Consider the following 20,506-nt stretch of genomic DNA (forward strand, 5'->3'; position numbering starts at 1 on the left):
TATGACTCTTAACAGTGACAATGGGCAAAGTCCCATCATGTGGCCGGTTTGGTTCCCGCAGACAGCACAATGGCTGGTGACCATTGCGTATGCACACAGTGGGTTGTGTACAGAAGAACCCTAAGCCTGGAGGCCTTAATGGTCTTCAGGCCACCCTGCTGTCTGTCCCAGACTGAGACACTCTGTTTGCAGACTAGCAGAAAACATATCTGCCTTTCTGTTAAGAAAAGGGACAGTGTCTTCCAGGCCCGTTTGTTCTGTGAACCCCCTTGAGAAGCCAGTCTGAACAAAAGCTGCTTCAGTTTGCAGGCCTTGAGGAAATGTGAGAGGTCTGTGGAGAGTTGTCTCCTGATGGCTACAGTGCACAAATTAATTGAATATTGTGGCTGATCATTAGGGAGCAATAATTACCTCTCAAACGTTTGTTTGTTTGTTTGGAGATTGGTTTTAGCCCAGACTGGCTTGGTACTTGCTATGTAGCCCGGCTGGTCTCAAACTCACATAGATAGATAGATAGATAGATAGATAGATAGATAGATAGATAGATAGATAGATAGAGACAGACAAATAAATAAATAAATAGATTAATAAATAAATAAAAATAGACAGGCAGATAGATAGATAGATAGATAGATAGATAGATACAGATAGATAGATAGATAGATAGATAGATAGATAGATAAATAAATAAATAAATGAGATAGGGTCTTACGTAGCCTAGGCTGTCCTGGAAGTCATTACATAACCAAGGCTGACCTGCTCCTCTCCTTTTACCAATGCTGGTAATACAGCCTTTCACCACCATTCCAACGGAAAACTTTTAAAACTTAAGTGTTTTGAAATGGCTATCCTCGCTTTTCATAGGGTACTTAAAAAACATTAGACTAAGTAGGCGGTGGTGGCACATGCCTTTTATCCCAGCACTTGGGAGGCAGAGGCAAGCGAATCTCTGAGTTTGAGGCCAGCCTGGTCTACAGAGCAAGTGCCAGGACAGCCGGAGCTACACAGAGAAACCCTGTCTCAATAAACCAACCAACCAACAAAACAAAAAAAAACAAAAAAAAAAAAAAATTGAGAACAAAAATTTAAGTGGTCTTGGGGTATGAGTCCTTTGCCATAAAGCCTGGATCTGGGTTCAACTGCCTTGCCACATTAAGAGAGCATTACAAACAAACAAACAAACAAAAAAAAAAAAGAGAGCATTATGTGTTTTAAAATAGAAAAATGAATTTAATTACTGTTTTGGCCAAAACTGAGGTGAAGTTCTCAGTCTGTTTTCATCTTGCCCTTAGCAGTGCAGAGTCAAGAGTTCGCACCTTGGCTTTTTGCTTTTAGTTTTGAGACAGGATCCGTGTAATCTAGGCTAGCTTTGAACTGTCTATGTCGTTGAGAATGACTTTTCAAGCTCTAGTTCTCCTGCCCCTACTTCCTGAATACTAGGATTACAGGTGTGCTCCACTATTCCTGGTTTCCTATGGTGCTATGCACCAAACCAAGAGCTTTGTGCATGCTAGGTAAGCTCTCTACCAATTGAGCCACATCCTTATCCTTTAGTAGACTACTCAAAAAAATGTGTGTGTGTGTGTGTTTGTGTGTGCGCATATTCATGCATGTGTGTGAGTGCACAGGTGCATATGTGCCCTGTTGCTCATGTAGAGGTAAGAGAACAGTCTCAGATGTTCGTCCTGGCTCTCCACCTTGTGTGAGGTGGAGTCCCTTGTTTGCAATTGCATACGTCATACCAGCTGATCCCTGGGCTTCCAAGGGCTCTCCTGTGTCTGCCTCCCACCTTGCCTTAGAAGCTATGGTATTACATGCGCATGCCGCTGTGTCTGTCTGGCTTTATGTGGTTCCGGGGACCCAAACTCCAAGTCCTCACACTTGCATAGCAAACACCGGACCCACTGAACCATCTCCCTGGGCCCTTTAATAGACTTTTAAATGAGCCTGGGAAAAGTGTCACTTGGTTTACGCCAAGTGGCGGTAGAAACCCCACTTCCCTCCTTTAGGAGGGATGTCACCTTCTGCCTGGTGTGTCTTCAGTGAAATTAGAGCTTTGTTAATATGCAGATCAGGAAACAACCATCTGTGCTTGTCAGGAGTCCTCAGGCCGAGGTTGTCATCCCCAGCTTTCTAGCTCTGGTTGATTGTTTAGAAGAAATGACTTCATTTAAAGGCAAACAAGTGGCCATTTGAACAGGAGACCAGGTCCAGTAAGTGGAGTCTGATAGCACTGCTAACTTCTGCTAAATGCTCCTCCATGCCCTAGAGTTACTTCTCTATGGTTACTTTCGATTTGATAGAGTGGGGGATAAATTCAGGATTTCTGAAATCAAAGGAGGGTGGGCCAGAGTTCCTTTCCTGTCACTCGCTGGCAAATCTCCTTTCTAAGTCTGTTTTTTCGTATGTTATGGGAAGAAAGTGTCTACCCTACAGCTGCATCATGAGGACCAGCCTAATGGAGTTTCATCTACAGTAGGACTTATGGATTTTAACACATAGGGTATTTTTCCATGTATATGAAATGTGACCTAGTAATTACCCAAGCTAAGATTCTTGGCCTGTGTGGAATATTTCTGTCCATCTTTCAGATCATTTCTCTCCCCATTTCCAAGGTCCCAAAGGCTGACCAGTATGAACGACCTCAACAGGCTTCGTGGGCTCCTGCCTTTTCGTCTGGCTCCATCAATGGGAGGCACTGTGATGAATTCCTCTGCTCCCAGCCCACTGTTGAATGGCCACAGTGGTGGGCAAGCAGCCCTCTCCTGACATCTGTCCTCTGGGCCCTATATAAACCCTTTCCCATAACCATCAGGGCTAGTGATATTAATGATCATGACCAACCCAATTGGCTAGACCTGAGCCTCATCACCCCTCCTAGTTCTCCTTAGCCCTCCTCTTGGCTGTAGTAGCTCCTTGATTGCACACTGCCCTTTCTGTTATATTGCTATGTTTGCCATTTATTTATTTTGAGTGAGTCATGTGGCCCTGTGTCTTAGTTAGGGTTTCTATTGCTGTGAAGAGACACCATGACCACAGCAACTCTTAATAAGGAAAACATTTCATTGGGGCTGGCTTATAGTTTCACAGGTTTAGTCCATTATCATCATGGTGGGAAATATGGTGGCCTGCAGGCAGACATGGTACTGGAGAAGTAGCTGAGAGTTCTGCATCTGGATCAGCAGGCAGCAGGAGGAGAGAACAACCCTGGGTCTGGCTTTAGCTTCTGAAACCTCAAAGCTCACCCCCCAGTGACACACTTCCTCTAGTAAGGCCAAGCCTCCAATGATAATGCCACTCCCTATGAGGCTATGGGGGCCATTTTCATTCAAACCACCACACCCTGGTAGCTCCAAACTCAGTGTGTAGTCTCCTGGAACATGGCCTGAACCCCTGACTCATCTTCCAGTTGCCACCTCCTGGATGCTAGGTTCAAGCTTATGCCACCATGCTGGGCTATCAACTGACTTTTGTTAGCGCATTTGTATGATCCTGTTACTTCCCAACTGGACCCTGATTGGTCAGTCCTTGGATCAGAATGGAGATCTTAACTGCTTCTAGTTCAGGAGGGCTGAACTGTCCATGTCCTGTAAATGGGGAAGCCACGTGTTGGTGGTCTGCTTGTCATTTCCATTGTTTGTATTTTCACTGATTGTGCATCTCATATTTTAAGATGGTTGAAACCGACACGTGGTCCACTGACTAGTTAGTTCATGGCTCCCTTCATCTCTCCTGTATCACCTTCAGTTCCGTGGTTCAGCCGGCTCTCCAAGGTAGCTGTAACGGGTCTCGGGTTTCAGTCTCTCCAGCATGACTTGATCATGGAACCTCACTATCCAATACAAATACCCTCCCCTAAATGTCTGTTGAAAAGGGAACTAGATACATGAATGTGTAGTCATTGTTATTTAGGAAAGGAAGCAACAGGCAGCTCCCTTTCTCTCTTCCCTAAGCTGTTCATAGTGTTCATATTGGAATGAAACAAGAATTTTGCTCTTCTTGGGCCATTCTGTTCATACTTATTAGTTGTAGTTTCTGCTTATGAATATTCAAAAGCTGTGACGACTAACCACAGCCAACCCCTCCCCCACAGCCTTGTTATATTCCTGGTGCAATCCTAATGATTTCTCACATGCTTCATTTGAGTCTTCTAACTTCTCTAGGAAGGAGGCATGGTCACCATCAACTCACAGGTGAGGAAAGCGAATTAGAGTTGAGCAGACTAGCCGGGCGGTGGTGGCACACACCTTTAGTCCCAGCACTTGGGAGGCAGGGGCAGGCAGATCTCTGAGTTCGAGGCCAACCTGGTCTACAGAATGAGTTCCAGGACAGCCAAGGCCACACAAAGAAACCCTGTCTCAAACAAACAAACAAAAAAAACTGGATAAATAGTAATAATAAAAAGATAGAAATGAGCAAACTAAAATACTTGAAGTCTTTCTATTGTTCAAGACTGATCTTGGGGGCCAGCTATATGACTCAGCAAGTGAAAGTACTTGCTATGCAGGCCCAAGGACCTGAGTTCAATTCCTGGAGCTCACATAAAGGTAGAAGGAGAGAACCAATTCCCCAAAGTTGTCTTTTGACTTCCACATGAATGCCTTTACATGTGTACCTCCCATACCTCTAATATTAAATAAAACTAACAACAAAAAGTTATTCTGGCCAAAAGTTGCTTATAGCATAGGTTCATTCCTTTTTCATAGTTGGAATTAGAAAAAAAAATATGTGAGCATAAAGAAACCTGTACTCACCCCTGGAGTCTGAGGAAAAGAACTGTCATGGAGCAGGAGGGGTTAGGGGCATATTGAAACGAGGCAGAAGAGGATGTTTGAGGATTGGTACCAGTGGACCACACAGCTGGATCTCTCACAGCAAACGGGGACTCTTCCATCATCAACACTTTATGTGGTACTGATTCCCTTGGCTGGTGGCTTTGTGCAAAACATCGGGATGATGGCAAGACCGTGTTGTTGCATTGTTTTTCGGGCTTTGTGTGCTAAATGAAAACATCCATGCTTAATTACAGTCCCCTCACGCGGGGCTTGGGAGCGACAATAAAGGCATTATTCTGCCAATTGGAAAAAGAAGCACATTGGCAGCACTTAGTCACTTTAGAGCACCCCCCCCCCCCCAAAAAAAAAGAAAAATTCTTTTCTACTATAAAGAAAGCAAAATCCAAGTATTATTTTAACATTTACTGAAGCTAATTTACAGCTAAACTTTGACGATGAACTGGACTGTAATATCCATAAAGTGTATATATAGTTTAGTGGGGAACGGAGCACGTGGTTACCCTGTGGAGCCACTGGTGAAACATTTTTAAAACATCTCTACAGTCCACTCTGGCTTAACATCCTAAGCAAATTAGCTTCGTCATTTTCTAGAATATGAAACTTTTTTTTAAAAAAAGTAATTTAGCCTTTAGGCCATGGCAGCCATTTTCTGGTAACTCAACCCAAATGACAAACACAAAGGGAAAGAAGTATACGGTCCTCTGGCCATATACTTGCGACTCTCTGAGAAGGGTGATGCTGTAGACCCCAAGGGAATGCACACTGCTCAAAAAAGTAATGCCCCTTAAGTGTTACTATGGCAGAACAGGGAGAGCCGGCAGCGCCGCTCAGCATGCCATGGGGATCATTGCAAACAACCAAATTAAGGCTAAGGTCCTTGCCAAGAGGAGAAATGTGCAGACTGAGCCTATTAAGCACTCAGAGTCAGCTTCCTGAGATGGGTGAAGGAAAAAAAAAAACGATCAGAACAAAGAAGGAAGGCAAAGAGAAGGGCGCATGGAGTCAACAGCCTGCTCCACCCGAGAGAAGTTCACTCTGTGAGGACTGACAGGAAGGAGCCTGGGCTGCTAGAGCCCGTTCCCTGGAAATTCATGGCTTAATGGACAAAAATGGAAGGATCTAGGCTGTATCATTTTGTTTTGTTTTTCAAGACAGGGTTTCTCTGTAGACCAGGCCGGCCTCGAACTCAAAGAGATCTGCTTACCTCTGCCTCCTGAGTGCTGGGATTAAAGGTGTGCCCGCCCCCCTCCCTCAACCTAACCCTTCTAGACTATATTCTTTCCTTAAGTAGTCTAAGTACTTTGGTTTCTCCGTCTCACCCGTCCCCTTCCTCCGGCCCCCCCACAGCAGATTCTTGACTTTTTGGTCATCCCGCACAGTTTTCACTGTTGTCCAACCTCTGCAAGTCAACTGTTGGGCGGGAGGCAGGGGTGCCGCTGTGTACCACACATTACGGTAAGTGCTTTAAACAGATGAGTTCTAATTCACAAGAACTCTGTTGAGCTGTCTTCATTACCATTGAAACTCAAAGTCAGAGGGAGTGGAGCATGCCTTTAATTTCCGCGCTGGAGAGTTGGAGGCAGGGGGATCAGGAGTTTAGGGCCATCTGGCATAGTGAGTTCCAGACTAGCCTGGACTACCCGAGACTGTCTCCAAAAGCCAAAAAAAAAGGGGGGGAAAGACTAGAGAGATGTAGCTCAGTATTCAGTAGAGAATTTGCCTCACGTGCACCAAGTCCTTGCCACACATGCATTCAGCAAAGTGTCATACACCCGCAGTTCCATCACTCAAGAGGCAGATGCAGGTGAAACAGAAGTTCAAGGCCATCCTCAAGGCCAACCTGAGCTGTATGACACACTACAAACACAGAACGGAGCTGAGATCCTAGAGCCCCGCCAGACACAGATGGCCATCAGATTTAAATCCAGGACTACTTCCTCGAGCCACTACCGCTCTAGAGTTATGTGTGCTAAGAATAGTCCAGAAAGAAAGGTAACTAACCAGATCACGTCCCCTCGGTGTGACCCCAAGGGGGTGTCACCTTTATTCATCCAATTTCCTTCCTGCACCGGGACAGATTTAACAGAAGTAACCACGAGGAGTCACATTCCGCTTTTGCAGCTCGTTCCTCGACAGTGGCCGAGTGGAGAGTTTCCACTCTCCTGGTCAGTGCATGCCCCAGCTTGCCCGTGTTCCTCCCCGCCCCCACCTCCACCCCCCTCCCATAGCAATTGGCCTTTCGGTGCAGATAACCTCTTGATGGCTTCCAGCCAGCGGACCAGCTCAGTCCTATGTGAGAGTAGGTTCTAGCTATTCAGAAACTTGCTTACTTTCCTCCCCTCAGGGGTCCCAACTAGGAACCTCCATGCTCCCAGTGAGCAGCACCTGCCAGAGTGTGGGGAAGGGCCTGTGCATTTGCTAAATGGGAGCGAGACCACTATAGTGGGAAATGACCACATGGCTGATCGCCAGTGCACAAAAGCATCTCTGTGCTGCCATCCCTTGTGACTGGGTTCAGGATTTTTCTATGACTCTCCCTCACCTCCAGATGCTTAGCCTCTCTAATTGCACATATCACCTATGCTTATATCCCGTTCTCCCACATCCAATCCCTCCCTGGCCTGCTCCATTTGTTCTTGTTCCTTGATCCTCTGGGCTGTCTCCCTAGCTCCCAGGGAAACTCATTTTGTTCTTTTTTCAAAATTTGAGACATGGTCTCATGTAGTCCTGACTGGCCTCAAATTTCTTATGCAGCCAACACTGGCTCTGAACTTACTTAGTGCTTACTTAGTGCATAGTAAGCAATCACTCTACCAACAGAATTACATCCCCAGCCTCCCGAGTGCTGGGATTTCATGCCCAACTGATGTGGGAGAAGCTTGAAGTCGTCAAACTGATCCTATAAAGGATTTACTGATAAATTTGCTGAGGAAATATTAAGTTCTATAAAGTAGAATTTAACAAAAGAGCGAGGTCTCTATTGTGACTGGAAGGTAAGAAGTATACTAACCAGATATGTTAGAAACTGGGAGAAAGAAAATTCTGCACCATAATTGGAGTTTAGGGTTGCTGAGAAAGTTTCTGCTGATATTTATTCACCAAGACTGACCTCAAGTTAGGCTTCATTCCTATAAGAAAGAAAGACAACCCTGACTTACAACTGGCCATTAGGTCCATCCCCATATCAAAGAATATGCCTCTGAGAGGCCGTGCAGCTCAGGGTTATAGCCATCAAGTCCCAGTCTTGGCATTAAGCCTCCTGTGCTCTTATTAGGAAAATCATAATTCTGCCAGGTAGGCAAGATGACCCAGTGAAAGAACTATTGGAAAACAATGCTGGTGTACTTAAAAAATAATTCTGGCAATATCTCTACTGTATGAATCTCCCGTCTGCCCAAGTGACCAGACTTGTAATCGGGTGTCTCTTTTTAAATTGTTCAAAGTGTAACCTGTGGCTGGGACCTATAAGAAATTTCAGGATGAGAGCTTATGTGGAATGCCTAAGCCTAAGGTCTAGATAAGGCGGTAAAATGTTCTATGTGAGGGGGCTGTCCCTTGGTTGTCAGCCTTACTGGGACAAGTACTATTAAAGTCTTTCCTTGGGGCTGGAGAGATAGCTCAGTGGTTAAGAGCACTGGCTGCTCTTCCAGAGAACCTAGATTCAAGTCCCAGCAACCACATGGCAGCTCACAACTATCTGTAACTCCAGTATTCAGCACCCTCACACGGTCATAGATGTAGGCAAAATACCAATGCGCTTTTGGGCACACACGTGCGCACACACACACACACACACACACACACACACACACACACACACGAGTCTTTCCTTCATTAATCTCTAAGTGTGAAGCGATTTCTCAGTGAGAAGGCATATCATTTCTATAACACAACTAATACTTCTATTGTCTGATACTTATGAAAGTATGCGCAATAAATAATAATTTTGTTTTTCTAATGAGCCAGTTATTGGGACAGTCTGCAAGGCTTGTGTTGTTTTGAGCTGAGGGCAGCCACACCTGGTCTCCATCGCTCTTGTGCGGTGTTTGGCTAGACAACCATAGTTGAATGAAGCCTTTTTAGAATGGTTGTGGTTTTAAATCCAATTTGGCTTCTTTTCCAGATGCATACAAGTTCTGAAAATGACTCTTCAGAGAACACTAAAAACCCTGGGGAATGTGAAAATTACAGCTTAGGTTTCAGAATATTAGTGTTCTGTTTGCTTCCATCTAATTCAAAATAGCAAGCAAAGAGGAAGGGCTATTATCCTTCAGAGAAGTAACATTTCATGACTGTTGCCGGTGGTATTTGCTTAGCTTTCCCTTGGTTGGGTAGGAGATATTTATTAAACATCTAACGTCTACCTCCTCTGAATTTAGTTTTCTAAGAAATAAAATCGTTTAGGATACCATAGTATTCTGTCTTTAGGAGTTTCTAGTTTCGTTGGAGGGGTACAAATCATGTATTATACCTGTCCGGGAGATGCAGGCCTTTGATTCCAGCAAGTTGAAGGCCAGCCTGACTAATGCAGTGAGACCCTGTATAAAATAAAAAGCTAAGCTAGTAGTCTAGAGAGAACTCAGTCAGTTCAACCCCCCAGAACTCCCCATGATTAAAAAACCCAGGTATGATGGCACGCTTGTAATTTCAGTGCAGGGAGGTAGAAGTAGGAGGATGTTGGCGGCTCACTGGCCAGCTAACTTAGTTTCAGATCAATGAGAGACCCTGTCTCCAAAAAAAAAAAAAAAAAAAATGTGGACAGCGACTGCCGAGAGTTTGCCTAGCATGTACAAAGCCCTAGGTTCAAATGCCAGTTCTGTAGAAATAGATGATAGATAGATAGATAGATAGATAGATAGATAGATAGATAGATAGATAGATAGATAGATGATAGATAAATTATAGATAGATGATAGATAAATTATAGATAGATAGATAGATAGATAGATAGATAGATAGATAGATAGATAGATTTATGTTAAAATATTGAACCAAGTGTGATGGCTTATGCCTATCTATAATCATAGCTGTCAAGAGGTTGGAGCAGGAGACTCACTCACTGTAAGGAGTTTGAGGCTATCCTGAGCTCAAGGCTACCCTGGGCTACTTAGCCAGACTCTGTTAAAAGCAGAGAAAGAAAGAAAGAAAAAAAAGCATATGGTATCACAGGCCTGCACTTCCTCAGCTGAGAAATGGACACAGGAGGACCAGGGGGTTGATGCTAGCTCCGCTACACTGGAGAGCTTGAGGTCAGCCTGAATTACATGAGACCCTGTCTTAAAGCAGGGGCTGGACTACATTGTCTTGAGAAGCCGCACCCATGCCTTGCATTTGTACAGTCCCTCTCATGAGCATCCTTCTATTAAATGCCATGCTTAAATGTTATAATCACCCCTCAGTGAGCCCCAACTCTGCTTCTGAAAAAAAGGGAGTGCAGTTGAGACCGTAGCTCAGAGTTGGAGCATTTGCCTAGCAAGCGTGAGATCCTAGGTTCAATACTTTTTGTTTTGTTACTGCAGAAAATAAGCAGAAAAAAAGGAATATTAAAAGTTGAGCTCAAGCTGGGTGTGGTGATGCAAGCCTTTAATTTCAGCACTTGGGGAGGCAGGGGTAGGTAGATCTCTTGGTCTGAGGACAGCCAGGACTACACAGAGAAATCCTGTCTCAAAAAATAAAAAACAAAACAAAGCAAAAGTTGAGCTCTGTGTAGTGATTGACATCTATAATCTAAGTATTTGGGCATCTAAAACAAGAGTATGGCCAAACTTCAAGCTAGCTTAGTATCTTAGTCAAGGTTTCTATTGCTATGAAGAGACACCACGACCATGCAATTTTTATAAGGGAAAACATTTAATTGGGGCTGGCTTACAGTTTTAGAGGTTTAGTTCATTTTCATCATGGCAGGAAGCATGGTGGCGTGCAGGCAGACATGGTGCTAGAGAGGTAGCTGAGAGTTCTACATCTTGATCCTCAGGCAGCAGAAGTGAAGACTCTTACTAGGCCTAGCTTGAGCATATATGACCCTCAAAGTGACACACTTCCTCCAAGAAGCGCATACCTACTCCCACAAGGCCACACTCCCTTAAATAGTGCCACTCCTTATGGGCCAAGCATTCAAACAAGTCTATGTGGGCCTTACCTACTCAAACCACCATACCCAGGATACATGTAATTCCAAGACAGCTTGGGTTACAAAGTGATAACCTGCACACTTGTGTATTTGTGTGTGTGTGTGTGTGTGTGTGTGTGTGTGTGTGTGTGTGTGTGTGTATGTGTGTGTTATGGGGTCCACGCACATACACAATAAATATAGAAGAAAAAAACCCACGACTTTAAGTTCAGTCTTTGAAAGTTTTTTATTTTTGTTGTTCTAATTTTGTTTAGGGAGAAAGAGTTAAAGGGTTATGTAGGTTGTGGCTTAGTTTAGATACTTCAGCAGAGACTTGAGGACTTCTCTGATGGTGGAAAACAAGATTGCACATTCTGTCCTTCGTGTGAGACCTCCCCCTACTCCTCTGCCCTTTCCTTCTGGCTAGAGCGGCCCTCATCTCCACGAAGCACTGGGCATGAGCCACTGGCCCTAGATCTCAGCCCTCCTTTTCCCCAAAGCCAGTCTCCTTTGTGCAGTAAACATCCCGGATCCTGGGGCCAGCCACTCTCCTGGTGTTTTGAGAGAGATTTGCACGATGTAGTCCAGGCTGCGCAAGCCGGAACTCATCAGCCGGTCTCAGACTCATGCAAGTCATTCTGCTTTAGTCTTGAATGCTGCAATTACAAATGTGAGTTGCCATGCTTGGCTTGAGCCCTACTTCTGAGGAATAGTTTAGAATCCTCCAGAAGAGGAAGGAGGGAAAAAAACTGCTAAGAACAGGAGGATTGCGGTCTCTAGGGGAGAGTGAATATACTTTGTTTCATGTCATACATGGAGGTGATGATGGGGCAGAGGACATTTATTGTCGTCGTCTTCCCCCATTCTCTCACTTTCCCCAGTATGCAGTGTTGATACTCACAAATACTAATGAATAGTCATCTGTTTACTAGTTCACTACCTAACTATGAACAATATATCCATATATATGCATACGTACTACATAAATCCATGTTATTGATAATGAGAGTGCTTAAAACTTCCAATTCTCATGTAAGCATTTATCCCTAATCAATACTACCTCACTATCAAACAAGTCTGTCAGAATTGTACATTCAAAACTGTGAAAAGCACATGTATATAATTTATGCCGAGTTTATTATAAACCAGGTTGTATATAAAATAAAATAAATGAACTATAATTTAAATAAACTAGTTTATTATACGGGATAGTAATAGAAGCATTTTTTTCAGTAGCCAAGCATCTGGTTAGCCATGAGCCTAACTATAATTTGACTTCTTGATTGATAAGACTTTCTTTGGTTAAAAGTGTAGGGCAAGTAGATTTGGGGAGGAATGTGAGTTATGGAGAACTGTGTCAGGATAAAAAGAAATCATTACTAGCCTACCCTCAGGGGTAATATTAATATCTAAGTACTTCCCCCTTTTGAGACCATGTCTTACTTTATGGACCAGGCTAGACTTGCTATGTAACCCCAGCTGGCCTCACCCATGGTCCTCCTGCCCCAGCATTGGGAGGTCATGCTCTGTATCCCAGGCTGGTCTTTTTTTTTTTTTTTTTTTTTTTTTAAGGTTTATTTATTTATTATGTATACAGTGTTCTGCCTGCATGTGTCCTTGCAGGCCAGAAGAGGGCACCAGATCTAATTGCAAGTGGTTGTGAGCCACCATGTGGTTGCTGGGAATTGAACTCAGGACCTCTGGAAGAGCAGTCAGTGCTGTTAACCACTGAGCCATCTCTCCAGCCTCCCAGGCTGGTCTTAAACTCACAAAGATCCACGTGCCTTTACCTCCCAAGTGCCAGGATTAAAGATGTGCTTTCTTTGCCATTATTATGGGCCCTATACCTGGCTTGGCATCAGACTCTTTATGTAGCAGGAAATGGGCTGGAATTCCTGATTCTCCCGCTTCTACCCTCCTGAGTGCTGGCAATATGCACCACCATGTCTTGCTTGCCCCAACTTTTGGCCCTGCACACAATTCTCATATATTCCCATGTGACACAAGGTTTGCCTGACCCTTTTGAATTTTTTTCAACATGCAAGGAGATCGGTATCAGCTCATTTCTATTCCTATTTTGGCACCGGAATGGGGTAGTTCCTTCTATTGTATGGCCTTTCCTCTGGGTTCACATGAATCTGGGAAATCTGACTCGGGTACACATCAGGAGAGGTGGAAATGAGCCCAGAAGCATGGACAGGATCTGCTGAGTGTTGGTAGTCGTCGAGGCTCAGCCATGCGTAACTGTGTCGATGGACTGTGGCTTTATGCCGTTATTATGGGCCAGCATATGAACAGCTTTACTAAAGATCAATTTGCTTCATGAAAGGGAAGAGGTTCTAGAGCAATAGCCATACTTTGGATTACTAACTAAAATGGAATTAACGTCCTTGTTAGTGGAACTATATAAAGAACCTTAATTTTGATGCAAAATGGGGTTTGAATCCACCTCCACCCCATAGTAGCCCCATAAAACTTTTAACACAGTCACCATCATCCACAGGATTAAATTTGTTTTACAGGTTTGTAGTACAGGTTTCTGATGTAGTAGGCACAGTGATATTTTTGGGGGTGGGGTGGCATCATTCTCAAAATAGGATATTATACTATAAGCCCTCACCAGCCTGAAACTTATTTGTAGCTGAAACTAGCCTCAGACTTACAGTGATCCTCCTGTCTCAGTCTCCTTTTGAATATTGAGATTACAGGCATCAGCCACTGTGTCTGACCAGGCACTGTCTGTCTGCATTATCATATTTAAACGATACAAAAGGTTCCCAATGAGGCACAATTATTATTTTTTAATTATTATATTTTATCTTTATATATTTCGATCCTTATATTTTACTGTGTGGTGTGTGCACATGTGCCATGGGGTACATGTGGAGATGAGAGGACAGTTGGTGGGAGTCAGTTTTCACTTCTGCCATGTGGGTCCCAGGAATCAAACTCAGAATATCAGACTTGCCTAGTAAGTACCCTTATTAGTGGAGCCATTTCTGTGACTCTGGACACCATTACTCTTCCCACTTTACAGGTGGAGAATTAGTCAAATCACCAAGTACTTCTCTGATCTTAGATCTCATACTTTAAAAAAGTACCGTGTAGATAAGTAAATAGAGATAATGCAAATGGCAATAGAGTACCATATAGATGGGGATAGAGATAACACAGAACTGTGATGAGCTACAGTTATTTCAAGTACCATTTGGGGACTAAAATACGCCAACTGCGATTATTCCCTGACGATCATCCCAAGCATTCCCACCATTCCGTCTCGGCAGGTTTATGGTTCTCTAAAGAGACGGCATGTATGTCACCTCCCCCTGATATTCTCTGACCTTCGAGCCCAGGCAGTAAAGCTATCATGGTTGATTGGCATTTGACAGCAAAGCCAAGATAAGCAACAGGGAGAAAATACTCCCCTGGTGCAGAGACAACTGGATAGCCACATGCAAGAATGAAATTGGCGCCTTACCTCACACCTTATGTAATTGAGTCAAACTGTGTCATTGAACTAAATATAAGAAAAGAGAACAAGAAATGGGGGAAAAAAAAAACAAACCTTTTGTGCTTGGGCAAGGCAAAGGCAAAAGCATCAAAGTAAGAGAGCTAGATGGAATTAAAAACCTGTGCTATGATCAGGGCTATAAAAGATGGGAACTGATAAATCACAATAGGAGAAAAATATTTAAACACTGTATGTCTCGCAAGACACTCACCTTCAGACCATGTAAAGAATTCATAAAACTCAATAATATAGAGTCATGGCCAGCCAGTTATAGTGGCACAGGTCTGTAACCTCAGCATTTGAGTGGTGGAGGCAGGAGGGTTAGGAGTTCAAGGTCATCCTTGGCTACAAGAGACTGTATCAATGACAAGATAGGTAGACGACCAATAAGCCATTTTTTTCCCCAAAGGAGATATGGAAAATGGACAATAGATGCCTGAAAAATGATCAAAGTCATTAGTTATCAGGGTCATACAAATCAAAACCTCAATGTGATACAACTTTACACCCATAGGATGATTATAATGAAAGGGAACAGATGATAATGATTTTCTGACTAGAATGTGGAAAATTTGGAAAGCAGTCTGGCAGTCTCTCAAAAGGCTGAACAGTTGCCATATGGCTGAGCAATTCCATTTCTGGGTATATGATGAAGAAAAAAATGAAACATACACACACAAAACCCTTGTACACTCATGCATCGCTTAATGACATGATTAGAGAAATCTGTTATTAGGTGAGTTTGTCATTGTGTGAACATTATACGGTACACTTACACAAACCTAAAGAGTATAGGCTATGCTGCATGTATGTATAGTCTATTGCTTCTCAATCTGAGATGAACAAAAGCCATTTAATATTAAAACAGACAAACAGGCATGGTGGTGCATACCTATACTTACAGCATTTGGGAGGCAGAGGCAGGGGGATGCAGAGAGCTGGGCCAGCCTGGGCTACATAGTCTGTTAATAGTTGTGGTTTTGTTTCTTTGTTTTTAAATTGGGGAATGAAAATGCTCTCACATGGATTGTGTGGATTGCTGCATAGTGAAAACCATTGAATTATACCAGCTAAGTGAGTCATCATATGATATATGAGCTACAGCAGAATAAAGCTAGAAGCAGAGCAAAGGGAGAAGGAAGAGGTGGAGTCAGCATCCAGGCAGCAGCTGCTTCCGCTTCCTGGAGGCCTGTATCTCTGTGTGTGGAGCTCAGGTTGCCTTACAGGACAGGTGTAGTGCAGGGTTGAATATCCAGCTCTGGCCACCCCTTCACACAATTATGTGAGTGGCCTCCTACCTAGAGCCACAGAGGGATTACCAAATTAAATCCCGGCCAACCCATAGAATACTTAAGAGACAGTTAAATGGTGATTGTTTCAAGCCACCAAGTTTGAGAGTAATTTTTTTCTTATTTTAAAATAATTATTATCATTTTCAATGTTTGAGTATTTTGCCTACATGTATGTCTTATGTATCACGTGAATGCCTGGTGCTTATGGAGGCCAGAAGAGGATGTCAAATCCCCTGAGACTGGTGTTATAGATGGCCATAAACCACCATGTAAGTGCTGGGACTTGAGCCTGGGTCCTCTGGAAGAGCAGCCAGTGCTCTTAACTGCAGAGCCATTTTTTTTTTTATATACCAGAACAGACCAAGTAGTAAGTCAAATTCATGCTTTAACAGGGAGACTTCATCTAAATACTAAAATCCAATCCTGAGAACGACTTTTGGTCTTAAAAAGAGGAACCAGAATGGGGACGGACATTACTGGATTGTGAGGGGAAATGAGCTGGGGACACCGGGGGTTTTTAAATGGCAAGAGATGAGCCTGCCAGCTGGCCGCTTTCCTGAAGCCTTGGCAGGAGGAGCTCACCAGCCACTTGTCCAGAGGCCACCAGCTACTTAGCAGGAGTTCTCAAGGACGGAGCAGATCGTATTTCTGGTTACAAGAAGCAGCGTGGAGTAACCCCATGCACTTGTCCTCTTGGCACCCTAAGAGGAAAGCGACCATGCAGGAAGAAGCCGAAGCGGAGCTGCAGGCTAAGAGCCTGTGCCAGAAACAGAGAGAATTTTAAAAAATCGTTCTAATTACGTTACTTATAGATTCATCTGTTTTGTGTGTGCATGTGTGCATGCCGTGGCACACATGATATTCAGAGGATAACTTTCAGCAACAGGTTCAATCCTTCCATGGGATAGAACTCAGAGCTTCGGGCTAGGAGGGGAAGCGCCTTTACCCAGCGAGTCACTTCATCAACCTGTGGAGAGGCTTTTACTTATTTATTTATTTAAAGAGAAAATTTTAAGGTAGAGTCTCACTGTGTTGCCCAGGCTGGTCACGGATGAGAGAGCCTTTCATCTTAGCCTCCTGAGTATTAGGGATAAAAGACATGTGCCACCACACCTGGCTTTGTGAGGGCGTCGTTTTAATGCTGTGTAGCAAGGAATACATAATAATGAGCTATTTTATTTATTTATTCATCAGCATTTTTTTTTTTTGGTAAACATGTTACATTAGGAAACACCTATAAACAGCTTAGATGGGGCCTGTGATCTCTAAATGTTCACTTTCAAGTAAACAGATGATTCCTGGGTGGTTCTAGAAGAAATACAGTGTCCAGACTGTATATAGACCCGAGAGTTCTCACAGGATGGGAAAACTTAGGAGACTGGTGTTTCTTCTATTTTCATTCACAATACCATGAGCATCCACAGAAGTGGAGGAATGGTGGTGGTCCTTATTGGTCCTGTGCATGCGTCCTTCTGCCGTTCCTGCTGGAGTCTCATCACCAACACTGGCTCCCAGCTCTGGCTCTGCAGGGGTTTCTCCGATGTAATTTTGTTTCTAGGTCTTGGCAATGCTATTTCGTCTTTCTCTCCGTGCTCAGAGATGTGCAGTATGTTACACATTTTTTTCATTCTCCATTTATATCAGTGTGTTTCATTGGTCAGTTATCAAAAAACTACTAGTAGTTCAAACAGCTGTGATGTCCTGTTTCTTCCAGTTCTATGGGTCACATGGGAGTCGCTCTGCTGGTTTCTCTTGGGCTCCTTCGTGTGGTTGCTGGTGGGTCAGACAGAGGGTTTCTGTTGGGCTGGCAGGTCCAAGATGGCCTCTGTCATGCTTCTGAGTGTTGGTCCTGGCTATTGCCTCGTACCCTGATTCTCCCTGGGGCCTTTCTCCTAGAAGCCTACACCTGCTTCTTCCATGGTCACTTCTGGATGGCACCCCCAGGTAAAGGCAGACATTTGTTCAGAAGCCTCCTGTTACAGTTCTAATGTCACTTTGCTTCATCTTGTTGTCATGAGGCCAGTCACAGGTTCCTCACTTGGGGACAGCAGAGAGGGAAGAAGCAAGAGGAAGTGTTTATCTAATTATTCTTTATCAGTAAAAACTCAGGAGTCAGATATCGGGGTAAGAACCTGAATGATCGGAGAAGCGACCAGTGACCTCCTCTCTCTCTCCTTCGTTGATCCAAAAAGGGCCAAGAATCTTTTCTAACCCCCCACTACTGGTTCCTGTGCCTCTCTATATGTCCTTGGTCCTCTGAAACCTCTATGGCTAATTTTGGTCAGCAAGTGGCTAGCTCCGCCCTCTAACCCAAGGTAAACTTTATTGGCAGTCTCGGGAGTGTCAGAGTGTGATCAAAATATCCCACAACAAGATGATCTTCTTGTGTGTCTTCTTTTCAAAAATTTTAAAAGTATTTATTTATTATTTATTTGTTGGTATGTGTGGATGGTGTGTGGATGTGAGTATGGGCCTATGGATGTCACAGCAAATATGTGTGGATGTCAGAGGGCAACCCTGTGGAGTTGGTTCTCTCTTTCCACCTTTATATGAATTCTGGGAGTCAAGGTCTTTGGGCTTACATGGTGTCTTAGTTTGGGTTTCTATTATTGTGAAGAGACACCATGACCACAGCAATTCTTATAAGGAAAACATTTAATTGGGTGCCTCGCTTACAGTTTCAGAGGTTCAGTTCATTGTCATCAGGTCGGGGAGCATGGCAGCATGCAGGCAGATGTGGTGCTGGGAGCTGAGAGTCCTACATCTTGCAGGCAACAGGAAGTCAGCTGACTGTCACACTGAAGGAAGCTTAAACAAAAGAGACCTCAAGGCCCACCCCCACAATGACACACTTCCAACAATGCCACACCTCCTAATAGTGCCACTCCTTTTGGGGGCCATTTTCTTTCAAACCACCACACATGGCCTGTGCCTTTGCTTTCTGAGCCATCTCACTGGCTCTCTGTCACGTCTCTTCTAATCAAATCATAAGAGCTTCAGTCTCAAAAGCTATTTTTGCCCAAAGTCCCCATCTCTAGGTGCCATCACTTTAGAGACACGTAAATTGGGGGTGGGGACACATGCAGTCACTCCAAAGTTATTTTAACATGGTGGTCTAGGAAGTGGAATTGGAAAGATGTTATTAGCCAAGTTAGAAAGACAGGCCGATGCATTGTAAAAGCCCTGACTAACCCACTCTGCATTCTTTCTTTATATGTGTGCTATATTTCTTTATGCTGCATTTGTTTTGTTTCGTAAAGGTGTGTTGCTTTTGTTGATGCTGCATTTGTTTGTAAAGATGTGTTATTGTTTCACCTTGCCTGCCTAAGGCATCTGATTGGTTTAATAAAAAGCTAAACGGCCAATAGCTAGGCAGTAGAGGGATAGGCGGGGCTGGTGGGTAGAGAGAATAAGTAGGAGAAGAAATCTAGGAACAGGGGAGAAGAGAGAACGAGGGAGGAAGGGAGGGAGATGTCTGGGGCTAGAAGCCAGGCAACCGCCAGGCCGCCAGCTAGACATGGAGGAAGCAGGAAAGTAGGACATACAGAATGAAAGATAGGTAAAAAGCCCCAAGGCAAAATGTAGATAAAGAGAAACAGATTAAAACAAGAGCTAAGATAAGACAAAGCATTTGCCGGGAGGTAGTGGCGCACGCCTTTAATCCCAGCACTTGGGAGGCAGAGGCAGGTGGATCTCTGTGAGTTTGAGGCCAGCCTGGTCTACAAAGCGAGCTCCAGGAAAGGTGCAAAGCTACACAGAGAAACCCTGTCTCAAAAAAAAAAAAAAAAAACAAAAACAAACAAACAAACAAAAAAAGACCGAGCATTCATAACTAATATTAAGTCTCTGTGTCATGATTTGGGAGCCCATTGGTGACCCAAAAGAAAAAGCCTGGTACACTTCCCTTCTTCCTTTCTTTCTTCCCTTAGGGGTGTGAGTGTGGCTGGGAACCAAGCCCAGGGCATAGTAAACACTATGCCGATGAGCCAGACCCCCAGCGCTGCCACTGCTTGTCAAGGTGGCTAACTGGAATGCAGCCAATGAAGAGTAGACATGCAGTTTGTGTTCCCAGTTTTTGTTTAAATACCAGGAGAAAAGGCATCTTGTTCATTTCCTGACACAGATCGTCCCTTGGAATTGACGTTCGTAGCCGCATATGACAGCTACATCTGTCTGTCTGACAGTTCTTCTGTGGTACTTCCCGGAAGCCTCCGATATGCTTCCTGGAAGCCTATGTTGTCCGATTTCAGATGAGCTATTTTCCTTCTATTTACATTGGCTTTTCTTTTCCTTGTTTTTTTTTTTTCCTCCCAGACTGATGAGTCCGGAAACCACACTCCTCCAGCCCAGGGAAGAGGAAGGGGTGAAGTATGAGAGAACCTTCATGGCTTCTGAATTCCTAGACTGGTTGGTTCAGGAAGGAGAGGCCACAACCAGGAAAGAGGGAGAGCAGCTGTGCCACCGGCTTATGGAGCATGGCATCATACAGCATGGTGAGTGTATCAGTCAGCGCTTGCTGCAGTGACAAACGATCCCATAACCTGTGATTTGTAATAACATATACTTACTTATTCTTGGGTTTGTAAGCCAGCTGTGCCTCTGGACAGTGTCACTTCCCTCTATGTTGAGAGTCAAGTTTACATCTGTTTCTTACCTTGCCCGATCACTGTGAGATCAGTTTTTTAAAGGGATATGTTATTTTGCAGATGTTTCAGCAGACACTAAAGAGGAAAGGCAAAGTCTTTTTAATTTGATGTCTGTGGGTGTTTTGCCTACACATGCATCTGCACCACATCAG

The 20,506-nt window shown here is 43.9% G+C and overlaps 1 protein-coding gene across 1 annotated transcript in view; it reads left to right on the forward strand.

Annotated features, from left to right (window-relative positions):
* The window catches only part of Deptor (DEP domain containing MTOR interacting protein), a 152,237-nt gene that overhangs the window by 67,290 nt on the left and 64,441 nt on the right, over positions 1 to 20,506 (forward strand). The window contains exon 4 of the mRNA XM_052749203.1: positions 20,023 to 20,201. Within this exon, the coding sequence (XP_052605163.1) occupies positions 20,023 to 20,201 (179 nt within the window). The remainder of the gene's footprint in view (positions 1 to 20,022; positions 20,202 to 20,506) is intronic.

The sequence above is a fragment of the Peromyscus californicus genome, unplaced genomic scaffold, assembly GCF_007827085.1.
Source record: "Peromyscus californicus insignis strain IS unplaced genomic scaffold, ASM782708v3 Scaffold_20__1_contigs__length_68692818, whole genome shotgun sequence".
NCBI lineage: Eukaryota > Metazoa > Chordata > Mammalia > Rodentia > Cricetidae > Peromyscus > Peromyscus californicus.